Source organism: Lithobates pipiens, unplaced genomic scaffold (assembly GCF_037356315.1).
Source record: "Lithobates pipiens isolate NorthernLeopardFrog02 unplaced genomic scaffold, aLitPip1_a1.2 Scaffold_30, whole genome shotgun sequence".
Taxonomy (NCBI): domain Eukaryota; kingdom Metazoa; phylum Chordata; class Amphibia; order Anura; family Ranidae; genus Lithobates; species Lithobates pipiens.
In genome coordinates, this window is record NW_027507791.1 from 56,546,470 (window position 1) to 56,560,280 (window position 13,811).

The 13,811-nt window shown below is 43.8% G+C and overlaps 1 protein-coding gene and 1 long non-coding RNA gene across 2 annotated transcripts in view; one reads left to right on the top strand and one right to left on the bottom strand.

The window, feature by feature from the left end:
* LOC143942862 (uncharacterized) overlaps window positions 1-11,006 on the bottom strand; it is a 57,130-nt gene extending 46,124 nt beyond the window's left edge. Inside the window, exon 1 of the mRNA XM_077464268.1 lies at window positions 10,889-11,006. Within this exon, the coding sequence (XP_077320394.1) occupies window positions 10,889-11,003 (115 nt within the window). The 5' untranslated portion in view covers window positions 11,004-11,006. The remainder of the gene's footprint in view (window positions 1-10,888) is intronic.
* The window catches only part of LOC143942864 (uncharacterized), a 41,060-nt gene that overhangs the window by 24,448 nt on the left and 2,801 nt on the right, over window positions 1-13,811 (top strand). The window lies entirely within an intron of this gene.

Below are 13,811 nucleotides of genomic sequence, written 5' to 3' on the forward strand. Positions count from 1 at the left end.
TGGGTACAGTGTTGTATGACCGCGCAATTGTCATTCAAAGTGCATCAGCGCTGAAAGCTGAAAATTGGTCTGGGACTGAGGGGGGTTTAAGTGCCCAGTAAGCAAGTGGTTAATAGCCATGACTGTCATCTGCTGTAAGCTAGGCCTGGAGAAGCTGACTCACTGTGGTCACACCGTGTGGTGTTCATATATATGTAATATACATGTTGACATTCTTTTCTTCTAAGTATCAGTTAGTGATAGAAGGAAGGAATCTCACTCACGTGTTGGAATTGGAAATCAGATCCGTGGCCTGCACACACAGTGCGCATTCACTGCTGTGCTGTGTTCATTTCCCTGCCACAGTGTATCACGACTTCCAGCGGTGTGCGCGCTGCTCCGCATCACGCTCTCCGATGACTGACATCAGTTCCGGTTGCTGACGTCAGTGTTACACAGCGCCGCTGGTTACGTGGAACTGGAGGGAATATCAAAATGGCGGGAATATCAAAATCGCGGGTCATCCAGTCTGGAGATCACGGGGGGTGAATCGAGATCGCAATCTTATTAAGATTAATCGTGCAGCTCTATCCCAAAGTGTCAATATGAGTTCACCAGAGCTTCACAGGTTACTACTGGAGTCCTCTTCCACTCCTCCATGAGGACATCACAGAGCTGGTGGATGTTAGAGACTTTGCGCTCCTCCACCTTCCTTTTGAGGATGCCCCGCAAATGCTCAATAGGGTTTAGGTCTGGAGACATGCTTGGCCAGTCCATCACCTTTACCCTCAGCTTCTTTAGCAAGGCAGTGGTCACCTTGGAGATGTGTTTGGGGTCGTTATCATGTTGGAATACTGCCCTGCGGCCCAGTCTCTGAAGGGAGGAGATCATGCTCTGCTTCAGTATGTCACAGTACATGTTGGCATTCATGGTTCCCTCAATGAATTGTATCTCCCCAGTGTCGGCAGCACTCATGCAGCCCCAGACAATGACACTCCCACCACCATGCATGACTGTAGGCAAGACACACTTGTCTTTGTACTCCTCACCTGGTTGCCACCGACACACGCTTGTCACAATCTGAACAAAATAAGTTTATCTTGGTCTCATCAGACCACAGGACATGGTTCCAGTAATCCACGTCCTTAGTCTGCTGGTCTTCAGAGAAACTGTTTGCGGGCTTTCTTGTGCATCATCTTTAGAAGAGGCTTCCTTCTGGGACGACAGACATGCAGACCAATTTGATGCAGTGTGCGGCGTATGGTCTGAGCACTGACAGGCTGACCCCCCACTCCTTCAACCTCTGCAGCAATGCTGGCAGCACTCAACTTCTTTGATTGACCATGGTGAGGCCTGTTCTGAGTAGAACCTGTCCTGTTGAACCGCTGTATGGTCTTGGCCACCTTGCTGCAGCTCAGTTTCAGGGTTATGGATGAGCTTCAAGTTCGAGTCGAACTCATGTTTGACTCGAACATTGCCTGTTCCCCTGTTTGCCGAACAGCGAACAAATTGGGGTGTTCGTGGCAAATTCGAAAAAGCCACACAACACCCTGTAAAAGTCTATGAGAGAAATCTAAAGTGCTAATTTTAAAGGCTTATATGCAAGTTATTGTCATAAAAAGTGACACAGTCTAAACCAAATACGTTTATCTTGGTCTAGTCAGACCACAGGACATGATTTCAGTAATCCATGTCCTTAGTCTGCTTGTCTTCAGCAAACTGTTTGTGGGCTTTCTTGTGCATCATCTTTAGAAGAAGCTTTCTTCTGGGATGGCAGCCATGCAGACCATGCAGTGTGTGGCGTATGGTCTGAGCACTGACATACTGACCCCCCCACCCCTTCAACCTCTGCAGCAATGCTGGCAGCACTCATACGTCTATTTCCTAAAGACAACCTCTGGATATGATGCTGAGCACGTGCACTCAACCTCTTTGGTTGACCATGGCGAGGCCTGTTCTGAGTGGAACCTGTCCTGTTAAACCGCTGTATGTTATTGGGCACTGTGCTGCAGCTCAGTTTCAGGGTCTTGGCAATCTTCTTATAGCCTCATCCATCTTTATGTAGAGCAACAATTTTTTTTTTCAGATCCTCAGAGAGTTCTATGAGGTGCCATATAGGAACTTCCAGTGACCAGTATGAGAGAGTGAGAGCGATAACACCAAATTTAACACACCTGCTCCCCATTCACACCCGAGACCTTGTAGCACTAACGAGTCACATGACACTGGGGAGGAAAAATGGCTAATTGGGCCCAATTTGGGAAGGAGCAAAGTTTACAAGCTCCTTCACTAACAGGGTGTTCTGTCACCTATGCCGAGTCACACCGCTTCCCAACTGGCTGACCGCTTATGCACCTGACACTAGTACTAAAGTCATGGGCAATGCCAATATAGCCTCCTCCGGATAGCTTTTATGTTCGTTGGACATTTGCAGAACATCTTCACTCTCCTCTTCACCTGTTCTTTGGGAACACTTTGCATGCACCCCTTTGAATATCTTCAGACCAGGCAGGGTTAAATAACATTTTAATTAGTAATTCATCAATATAGTTATTTCTACATTGTTTGATAATGTTACCAAAAATCTATTGTCATTTGTGGCATAAGTGTTTTAAAACATAACTAGCTCTTCTCTTTTACTTGTAAATGCTTCATCCATTATAGCTCACAGCATGTTACATTTCCTTCAGCATGAATTACAGTCTCTATAACACTCTCTAACTGCGGGAACCCCGTCTGGGTTCCCACCATTGGGAGCACCCTAAGCCCTTGTACACACGGTCGGAGATTCCGACAACCAAATCCGTCGGAGTAATTCCGATGGATTAATTCTGGAAGAGGTCCGGAAGTGATGTTGCATACACACGGTCGGACTAAGTTGTCGGAAAATCCAATTGTACATAACGTGATGATGTTATTTCGTTACGACGGGACTACGTTCAGGCTAGTAGCCAATAGCTTTGGTCTAGGAATTTGATCTGAGCATGCGTGGCACTTTGTCCGTCGGAGTAGGCTACACATGATCGGAGTATGTCCGATAGGAGCATTTTGTCGGAAAATTTTACCGCCAATTTCGAAAACTTGGTCCGCCGGATATTCCGACGGAAACAGTCCAATGCAGACCACACACAGTCGGAATATCCGACAAAACGGTCCGATAGGAAGATTCCGACGGAATCTCCGACCGTGTGTACAAGGGCTTAGGCAAAGTTCAATTACATAGCAGCAGAATCTCCTCTCTAATTCTCATCCTGGAGCAGCAGACAACACCAGGCAAGCTGATCTCCTGTGTTTATATGCTTCTCAGGGACATGAACACCTTAGAATCAGCAAAAATCTTTCCATATCAGGAGCAACCTCATGCAGCATTTAAATAATGCAAGGAACACATAACTTTCATAAAATACAGCAAGCAGCGGCATATACCACATTATTCTGCAGGCACCAGACTATAGGTGATAGGTTCATGGGCAGCCAAAGAACACGGATGTACATGGGCAGTGGCGTCGCTAGGGGATGGCTTTTGGGGCTATAGCCCCGAATCTGTGGCCCATAGCCTCGAGTCTCTGCAGGGGTCCCCAAGGGGAGGGGAGGCTCTCTGGGGACCCTGATGCAAAGGGAACGCTCTATGGGGACCCTGATTTAAGGGGGATACTCTCTAGGGGCCCTAATGTAAGTGGGGGGCTCTCAGGGGACCCTGATACAAGGGGGAGGCTCTCTGGGGACCCTGATGTAAGGGGGGCTTTCTGGGGACCCTGATGTAAGGGGGGCTCTCTGGGGACCCTGATGTAAGGGGGGGCTCTTTGGGGACTCTGATGCAAGGGGGAGGCTCTCTGGGGACCCTGATGTAAGGGGGGTCTCTCAGGGGATCCTGATGTAAGTGGGGGTCTCTATGGGAATATATACACATATACAGTGGTGTGAAAAAGTGTTTGCCCCCTTCCTCATTTCCTGTTCCTTTGCATGTTTGTCACACTTAAGTGTTTCGGAACATCAAACCAATTTAAACAATAGTCAAGGACAACACAAGTAAACACAAAATGCAATTTGTAAATGAAGGTGTTTATTATTAAAGGTGAAAAAAAATCCAAACCATCATGGCCCTGTGTGAAAAAGTGATTGCCCCCTAAACCTAATAACTGGTTGGGCCACCCTTAGCAGCAACAACTGCAACCAAGCGTTTGCGATAACGTGCAATGAGGCTTTTACAGCGTCCTGGAGGAATTTTGGCCCACTCATCTTTGCAGAATTGTCCTAATTCAGTTACATTAGAGGGTTTTCGAGCATGAACGGCCTTTTTAAGGTCATACCACAACATCTCAATAGGATTCAGGTCAGGACTTTGGCTAGGCCACTCCAAAGTCTTCATTTTGTTTTTCTTCAGCCATTCGGTGGTGGACTTGCTGGTGTGTTTAGGATTATTGTCCTGCTGCAGAACCCAAGTTCGTTTCAGCTTGAGTGCACGAACAGATGGTCGGACATTCTCCTTCAGGATCTCTTGGTAGACAGCAGAATTCATAGTTCCTTTTATCACGGCAAGTCTTCCAGGTCCTGAAGCAGCAAAACAGCCCCAGACCATCACATTACCACCACCATATTTTACTGTTGGTATAATGTTCTTTTTATGAAATGCAGTGTTCCTTCTACGCCAGATATACTTGGACACACACCTTCCAAAGAGTTCCACTTTTGTCTCATCGGTCCACAGAATGTTGTCCCAAAAGTCTTGGGGATCATCAAGATGTGTTGTGGAGAAATTGAGACGAGCTTTGATGTTCTTTTTGCTCAGCAGTGGTTTTCTCCTTGGAACTCTGCCATGCAGGCCATTTTTGTCCAGTCTTTTCCTGATGGTGGAGGCATGAACGCTGACCTTAACTGAGGCAAGTGAGGCCTGCAGTTCCTTGGACGTTGTTGTGGGGTCTTTTGTGACCTCTTGGATGAGTCGTCGCTGCGCTCTTGGGGTAATTTTGGGCGGCCGGCCACTCCTGGGAAGGTTCACCACTGTTCCATGTCTTCGCCATTTGTGGATAATGGCTCTCACTGTGGTTCGCTGGATTCCCAAAGCTTTGGAAATGGCTTTATAACCCTTTCCAGACTGATAGATCTCAATTACTTTCTTTCTCAATTGTTCCTGAATTTCTTTGGGTCTCGGCATGATGTGTAGCTTTTAAGGATCTTCTGGTGGACCTTACTGTGTCAAGCAGCTCCTATTTAAGTGATGCCTTGATTGTGAACAGGTGTGGCAATAATCAGGCCTGGGTGTGGCTAGAGAAATTGAACTCAGGTGTGGACAACCACAGTTATAGTATGTTTTAACAAGGGGGGCAATCACTTTTTCACACAGGGCCATGATGGTTTGGATTTTTTTTCACCTTTAATAATAAACACCTTCATTTACAAATTGCATTTTGTGTTTACTTGTGTTGTCCTTGACTATTGTTTAAATTGGTTTGATGTTCCGAAACACTTAAGTGTGACAAACATGCAAAGGAACAGGAAATGAGGAAGGGGGCAAACACTTTTTCACACCACTGTATATATATATATATATTACTGTGTATTCATGTGTATGCCCGCCCAAGCCTATGACTTTCTTTACTACGCTTCTATGGGCCCTAGCCCCAGATCTTCTGAAGAGCTAGCAACGCCCCTGCACATGGGGATCAAACATGGGTTTGTGTAGTCTGATCCAATAGAAGAGCTACTGTAGCTCAAATTGCTGAAAAAGTAAATGCTGATTCAAATAGAAAGGTGTCAGAACACACAGTGCATCGTAGTTGGTTGTGTATGGGGCTTTGTAGCCGCAGACCGATCAAGGTGGCCATGCTGACCTGTGTCCACAGCTAAAAGGCCTCTACAATGGGCACATAGGTATCAGAACTGGACCACAGATTATTGGAAGAAGGTGGCCTTATCTGATGAATCATATTTTTTCTTTCTTTTTATATCATGTGGCTAGCTTGGTACATGCACGTCATGTCGCCGGAGAAGAGATGGCAGCAGGATGCACCGGGGGAAAAAGGCAAGCCGGCATAGGCGGTGTGATGCTTTGTCTAGTGGCGTCTGTGCCTCGATGGGTTGATGGGGACAAGGGCCTCATCCCCACAACCCTGGCCACAAAGGGAAAGCCGGGCTTCCCCACTGATGTGCGGGTGACCCAACCCCACTCTGATGTAACGGAAACCTGCCTAACATCAGAGGGGGCGGGGTCACCCATACGTCATTGGGTCAGGTGACGGGTGGCCCCGTCCTCCTCAGATAAGACGCGTCAGGCTGCCGGGATTCCCGCAGTGTCTCTGGTGGAGACATGATGGATGCGCTGCGCTGGACCATCGGGAGAGATCAGCCATCGCTGGACCCCGGAGAAGAGATCAGCCATCGCTGGATTGCAAGAGTGGATTACCATCGCTGGAATCTTTTTTACATTTTTTTTTTATTTTTAATAAAGGACTTTTACCAACGGTGTCTGTGTGTTTTTTAACAATTTTTTACACTTTCTTTGTGAAATGGTAGGGATACTTTTGTACCCCCTTACCATTTCAAATGGGGGGGGGGCAGGATCTGGGGATCCCCTTGTTAAAGTGGGCTTCCAGATTCTGATAAGCCCCCCGCCCACAGACCCCCACAACCAACGGCCAGGGTTGTGGGGATGAGGCCCTTGTCCCCATCAACATGGGGACATGGTGCTTTGAGGGGTCACAGACCCCCAAAGCATCCTCCCAATGTTGAGGGCATGTGGCCTGGTATGGTTCAGGGGGGGGCGCTCTCTCGTCCCCCCATCTTTTCCTGTTGCCTGCCAGGTTGCGTTCTTGGGTAAAGGGTCTGGTATGGATTTTTGGGGGGAACCCCAAGTCCCCCCCTTAATATCCATACCAGACCTGAAGGGCCTGGTAATTGAATTTGGGGGAACCCCACATTTTCTTTTTTTTTTAATCAATGACTTTCAATGACTGTTCTCTGTATTACAGGGAGCCGACAATTCATTATAGCCACAAGTGTTTTTAAATTACCTTTTTTTCCTGCAGAAATTACACTTTGTGCAGGGACAGTTCTAAGCACGGGAAACATGCGCCCTTTTACAAGCATACTATACACACCCCCCAGGTACGAAATTTAAAGGAATATTACACTTTTATTGTTTCACTTTAAGCATTATTAAAATCACTGCTCCCGAAAAAAATTTGTTTTTAAAACTTTTTTTTGCATTGATACTTGTCCCCTGGGGCAGGACCCAGGTCCCCAAACACTTTTTATGACAATAACATGCATATAAGCCTTTAAAATTAGCACTTCAGATTTCTCTCATAGACTTTTACAGGGTGTTCTGCGACTTTTCTAATTTGCTGAGAACACCCCAAATTGTTGACTGTTCGGTGAACAGGCAATGTTCTCGAAGCTCATCCCTAACCCTGAAACTGTGCTGCAGCAAGGTGGCCAAGACCATACAGCGGTTCAACAGGACAGGTTCTACTCAGAACAGGCCTCGCCATGGTCAACCAAAGAAGTTAAGTGCTGCCAGCATTGCTGCAGAGGTTGAAGGGGTGGGGGGTCAGCCTGTCAGTACTCAGACCATACGCTGCATCAAATTGGTCTGCATGGCTGTCGTCCCAGAAGGAAGCCTCTTCTAAAGATGATGCACAAGAAAGCCCGCAAACAGTTTTCTGAAGACAAGCAGACTAAGGACATGGATTACTGGAACCATGTCCTGTGGTCTGATGAGACCAAGATAAACTTATTTGGTTCAGATGGTGTCAAGCATGTGTCAGTGGCAACCAGGTGAGGAGGACAAAGACAAGTGTGTCTTGTCTACAGTCAAGAATGGTGGTGGGAGTGTCATGGTCTGGGGCTGCATGAGTGCTGCTGGCACTGGGGAGCTACAGATCATTGAGGGAACCATGAATGTCAACATGTACTGTGACATACTGAAGCAGAGCATGATCCCCTCCCTTCAGAGACTGGGCCGTAGGGCAGTATTCCAACATGATAACTACCCCAAACACACCTCCAAGATGACCACTGCCTTGCTAAAGAAGCTGAGGATAAAGGTGACTTCGGAGATTGGGCCACAGGGCAGTATTCCAACATGATGACGACCCCAAACACACCACTAAGACAACCACTGCCTTGCTAAAGAAGCTGAGGGTAAAGGTGATGGACTGGCCAAGCATGTCTCCAGACCTAAACCCTATTGAGCATCTGTGGGACATCCTCAAACAGAAGGTGGAGGAGCGCAAGGTCTCTAACATCCACCAGCTCTGTGATGTCATCATGGAGGAGGGGAAGAGGACTCCAGTGACAACCTGTGAAGCTCTGGTGAACTCCATGCCCAAGAGGGTTAAGGCACTGCTGGAAAATAATGGTGGCCACACAAAATATTGACACTTTGGGCCCAATTTGGACATTTTCACTTAGGGGTGTACTCACTTTTGTTGCCAGCGGTTTGGACATTAATGGCTGTGTGTTGAGATATTTTGAGGGGACATTAAATTTACACTGTTATACAAGCTGTACACTCACTACTTTACATTGTAGCAAAGTGTCATTTCTTCAGTGTTGTCGCATGAAAAGATATATTACAACTCTTTAAATATGTATTAAAAACACACACATATATATATATATATATGTATGTGTGTGTATATATATATATATATATATATATATATATATATATATGTATGTGTGTGTGTATATATATATATATATATACAGTGGTGTGAAAAAGTGTTTGCCCCCTTCCTCATTTCCTGTTCCTTTGCATGTTTGTCACACTTAAGTGTTTCGGAACATCAAACCAATTTAAACAATAGTCAAGGACAACACAAGTAAACACAAAATGCAATTTGTAAATGAAGGTGTTTATTATTAAAGGTGAAAAAAAATCCAAACCATCATGGCCCTGTGTGAAAAAGTGATTGCCCCCCTTGTTAAAACATACTATAACTGTGGTTGTCCACACCTGAGTTCAATTTCTCTAGCCACACCCAGGCCTGATTATTGCCACACCTGTTCACAATCAAGGCATCACTTAAATAGGAGCTGCTTGACACAGTAAGGTCCACCAGAAGATCCTTAAAAGCTACACATCATGCCGAGACCCAAAGAAATTCAGGAACAATTGAGAAAGAAAGTAATTGAGATCTATCAGTCTGGAAAGGGTTATAAAGCCATTTCCAAAGCTTTGGGAATCCAGCGAACCACAGTGAGAGCCATTATCCACAAATGGCGAAGACATGGAACAGTGGTGAACCTTCCCAGGAGTGGCCGGCCGCCCAAAATTACCCCAAGAGCGCAGCGACGACTCATCCAAGAGGTCACAAAAGACCCCACAACAACGTCCAAGGAACTGCAGGCCTCACTTGCCTCAGTTAAGGTCAGCGTTCATGCCTCCACCATCAGGAAAAGACTGGACAAAAATGGCCTGCATGGCAGAGTTCCAAGGAGAAAACCACTGCTGAGCAAAAAGAACATCAAAGCTCGTCTCAATTTCTCCACAACACATCTTGATGATCCCCAAGACTTTTGGGACAACATTCTGTGGACCGATGAGACAAAAGTGGAACTCTTTGGAAGGTGTGTGTCCAAGTATATCTGGCGTAGAAGGAACACTGCATTTCATAAAAAGAACATTATACCAACAGTAAAATATGGTGGTGGTAATGTGATGGTCTGGGGCTGTTTTGCTGCTTCAGGACCTGGAAGACTTGCCGTGATAAAAGGAACTATGAATTCTGCTGTCTACCAAGAGATCCTGAAGGAGAATGTCCGACCATCTGTTCGTGCACTCAAGCTGAAACGAACTTGGGTTCTGCAGCAGGACAATAATCCTAAACACACCAGCAAGTCCACCACCGAATGGCTGAAGAAAAACAAAATGAAGACTTTGGAGTGGCCTAGCCAAAGTCCTGACCTGAATCCTATTGAGATGTTGTGGTATGACCTTAAAAAGGCCGTTCATGCTCGAAAACCCTCTAATGTAACTGAATTAGGACAATTCTGCAAAGATGAGTGGGCCAAAATTCCTCCAGGACGCTGTAAAAGCCTCATTGCACGTTATCGCAAACGCTTGGTTGCAGTTGTTGCTGCTAAGGGTGGCCCAACCAGTTATTAGGTTTAGGGGGCAATCACTTTTTCACACAGGGCCATGATGGTTTGGATTTTTTTTCACCTTTAATAATAAACACCTTCATTTACAAATTGCATTTTGTGTTTACTTGTGTTGTCCTTGACTATTGTTTAAATTGGTTTGATGTTCCGAAACACTTAAGTGTGACAAACATGCAAAGGAACAGGAAATGAGGAAGGGGGCAAACACTTTTTCACACCACTGTATGTATGTGTATGTATATATGCATGTGTGTATATATATATACACGTGGTATATATATATAATTTTACAACTCTTTAAACATGTATTAAAAATACAGATTAAATATATATATATATATATATATATATATATATATATATATAATTTTACAACTCTTTAAATATTTATTAAAAACACACACACACACACACACACACACACACACACACATACATATATATATATATATATATATATATATATACACAACTTTACAACTCTTTAAATATGTATTAAAAACACATATATATGTATATATGTGTGTGTGTGTGTTTTTAATAAATATTTAAAGAGTTGTAAAATTATATATATATATATATATATATATAATTTTACAACTCTTTAAATATGTATTAAAAACACAGATTAAATAGTTTTAATTACTAATTGATTAATATAGTTATTTTTATTTTATTTAATAATGTTCTAAATAAGTATGATCTATTGGCATTTAGTATGACTGGTTTAAAACCTTAAAAAAAAATGACAATAGTTAAAATATAACTCACCAAATAAAACTATAAATAAGGAACAAAATACCTGTGAGGAAGTGAAGAAGGGAAGCCACAAGAAGTTGGAAAATCATTCTTCTGTAATTAGTGCTGTATAAGACTCCCATGTCTGCAAGGCGACTTCTGTATTGCTTCCTCTGCATGTGAGCTTTGAACCCATACAGAAAGCAGCTGAGTGTCTTGTACTACCTCTTCTAAGACCCTCCCCTTTGGGAGAATTTTTTTTCTAATAATGGGCAAACTCCAGCCCATTATGGGTTTTTATATATATATATTTTTTTTAAAGTCGAACTTCAGACATATATTTTAACAAAAAGTCCACCTATGAATTCATTAAAAATGTTTAACGACTTAAGGAACAAGCCTCTTTTTGAGATTTGTTTGCAAGTTAAAAAAATTGTTTTTTTTGCTAGAAAATTACTTAGAACCCCCAAACATTATACTATTATTTTTTTTTTCTAACACCCTAGAGAATAAAATGGCGGTCGTTGCAATACTTTCTGTCACACCGTATTTGCGCAGAGGTCTTACAAGCACACTTTTTTAAAATAAAAAACATAAGGCAACAGTAAAGTTATCCCAATATTTTTTTTTTTATATTGTGAAAGATAATGTTACACCGAGTAAATTCATACCCAACATGTCACGCTTCAAAATTGCGCCCGCTCATGGAATGGCGACAAACCTTTACCCTTAAAAAATCTCCATAGGTGACGTTTTAAAAAAATGCTACAGGTTGCATGTTTTGAGTTGGGGCTACAATTATCGCTCTCGCTCTTCCGATCGTGGTGATACCTCACATGTGGGGTTTGATCACTGTTTTCTTATGCGGGCGCTACTCACTTAAGCGTTTGCTTCTGCACAGCGGGACGGGGCGCATTTAAAAAATTAAAATATTTTATCTTTTTATTTTTATTTTTTTTACTGTTCTTTAAAAAAAAAATCACTTTTATTCCTATTATATGGAATGTAAACATCCTTTGTAATAGAAAAAAAGCATGACAGGGCCTCTTAAATATGAGATCTGGGGTCAAAAAGATTATATCTTCATATGTTGTGTCCCTTGTGCTGATTTCTCTGCACTGGAAGATTAAAGTGGTGGTGGGGGTGGTAGTTGGGTCTGGAGAACAGAAGAGGATTACTACTAAAAGAAGAGGATTCAGCACAAGGGACATAACCTACTGACTGTGAGTTATGTCCCTTGTGCTGATTTCTCTGCACTGGAAGATTAAAGTGGTGGTGTTTTGCTCAGCCCACTGGAGCTTAATCATAGGGGCCATATGGTTACGTTCCAGTGGGCAGAGCAAAACATGTCGGGGCGTGGCTTTAGTGGAGACACCTTTCAACTGTCACCCTAAAAGAGAGTATCAAATCTTTCCCCACTTTATCCAAAAGAAAATTTGTTTTTGGCTGGACATTTAAGCATTTGGATTGTGTATTATTTCTTTGCCCTTGTACACACGGTCGGACATTCCGACAACCAAATCCGTCGGATTTTGTCCGAAACTGTTGCATACACACGGTCGGACAAAGTTGTCGGAAAATCCGATCGTTCAGAACGTGATGACGTTATTTCTTTACGACGGGACTACGTTCAGGCTAGTAGCCAATAGCTTTGATGTAGGAATTTGATCTGAGCATGCGTGCCACTTTGTCGAAATTCTCTACACATGATCGGAGTATGTCCGATCGGAGCATTTTGTCTGAAAATTTTACCAAAAAGTTGGAAAACTTGGTCCGTCGGAGTCCGATGGAGCCCACACACAGTCGAAATATCCGACAAAACAGTCCGATCGGACACATTCCGTCGGAATCTCCGACCGTGTGTACAAGGGCTTATAGTTTTTTTTTAACTCGTACATTGAAAGTAGCATTGATTTATTAGTGAAGGAAGTAACTTTTAACAATTTATAAACAGTTGAAGTTTTCTATTCTAGGTGTTTTTTGGGCTCCAGTCCAGTGGCATTCCCTAGACATTCCATTCCTTAGAAGTGATGCCAACAGTTTGCTGCAAACAGGATGCAGCATTTCCTTAGTCTCCTCTCCCCCAGCTACCAGACTGCAACATTGTAACTTTATAGCCACTCACAAGATGAAAGGCTACAGTAGCAGCTAATCTGTGCCAGACATTTGTGGACACAGCTAAGAACGGATTAGGCACCATCAATTAGATTAGTGGTCTCCAAACTGTAGCCTAAGGGCTTGATTCGGCCTATTGCTTGCCTTTATCCAGCCCTTGGCGCTATTCCTCCCATTGATACCCATGATGGGACAGCATTCCTCCCCCTAATACCAATGATAAGGCACTATTCCTCTCACTAATACCAATGATAGGGCACTATTCCTCCTACTAACACCAATGATAGGGCACTATTCCTCCCACTGATACCAATGATAGGGCACTATTCCTCCTACTAACACCAATGATGGGGCACTATTCCTCCCACTAATAATTATACCAATGATAGGGCACTATTCCTCCCACTAATACCAATGATAGGGCACTATTCCTCCCACTGATACCAATGACAGGGCCATATTCCTCCCACTAAAACCAATGATAGGGCCATATTCCTCCCACTAATACCAATGATAGGGCACTATTCCTCCTATTAACACCAATGGTAGGGTACTATTATTCCCACTGACACCAATGATAGGGCGCCATTCCTCCCACTAATACCAATGATAGGGCACATTTACTCCCACTGATACCAATGACGGGGCATTATTCCTCCTACTAGCACCAATGATAGGTTACTATTCTTCCTACTGACACCAATGATGGGACACTATTCCTCCCACTATTACCAATAATGGGGGGGGGGGGCATTCCTCTCACTGACAGCAATGATGGGGCACTATTACTCCACCAAATACCACTGATGAGGCATTGTTTACTTTAAACCAGGGCACTTTCTTCTCCCTATACAAGTAAAAACAGCGCTCAC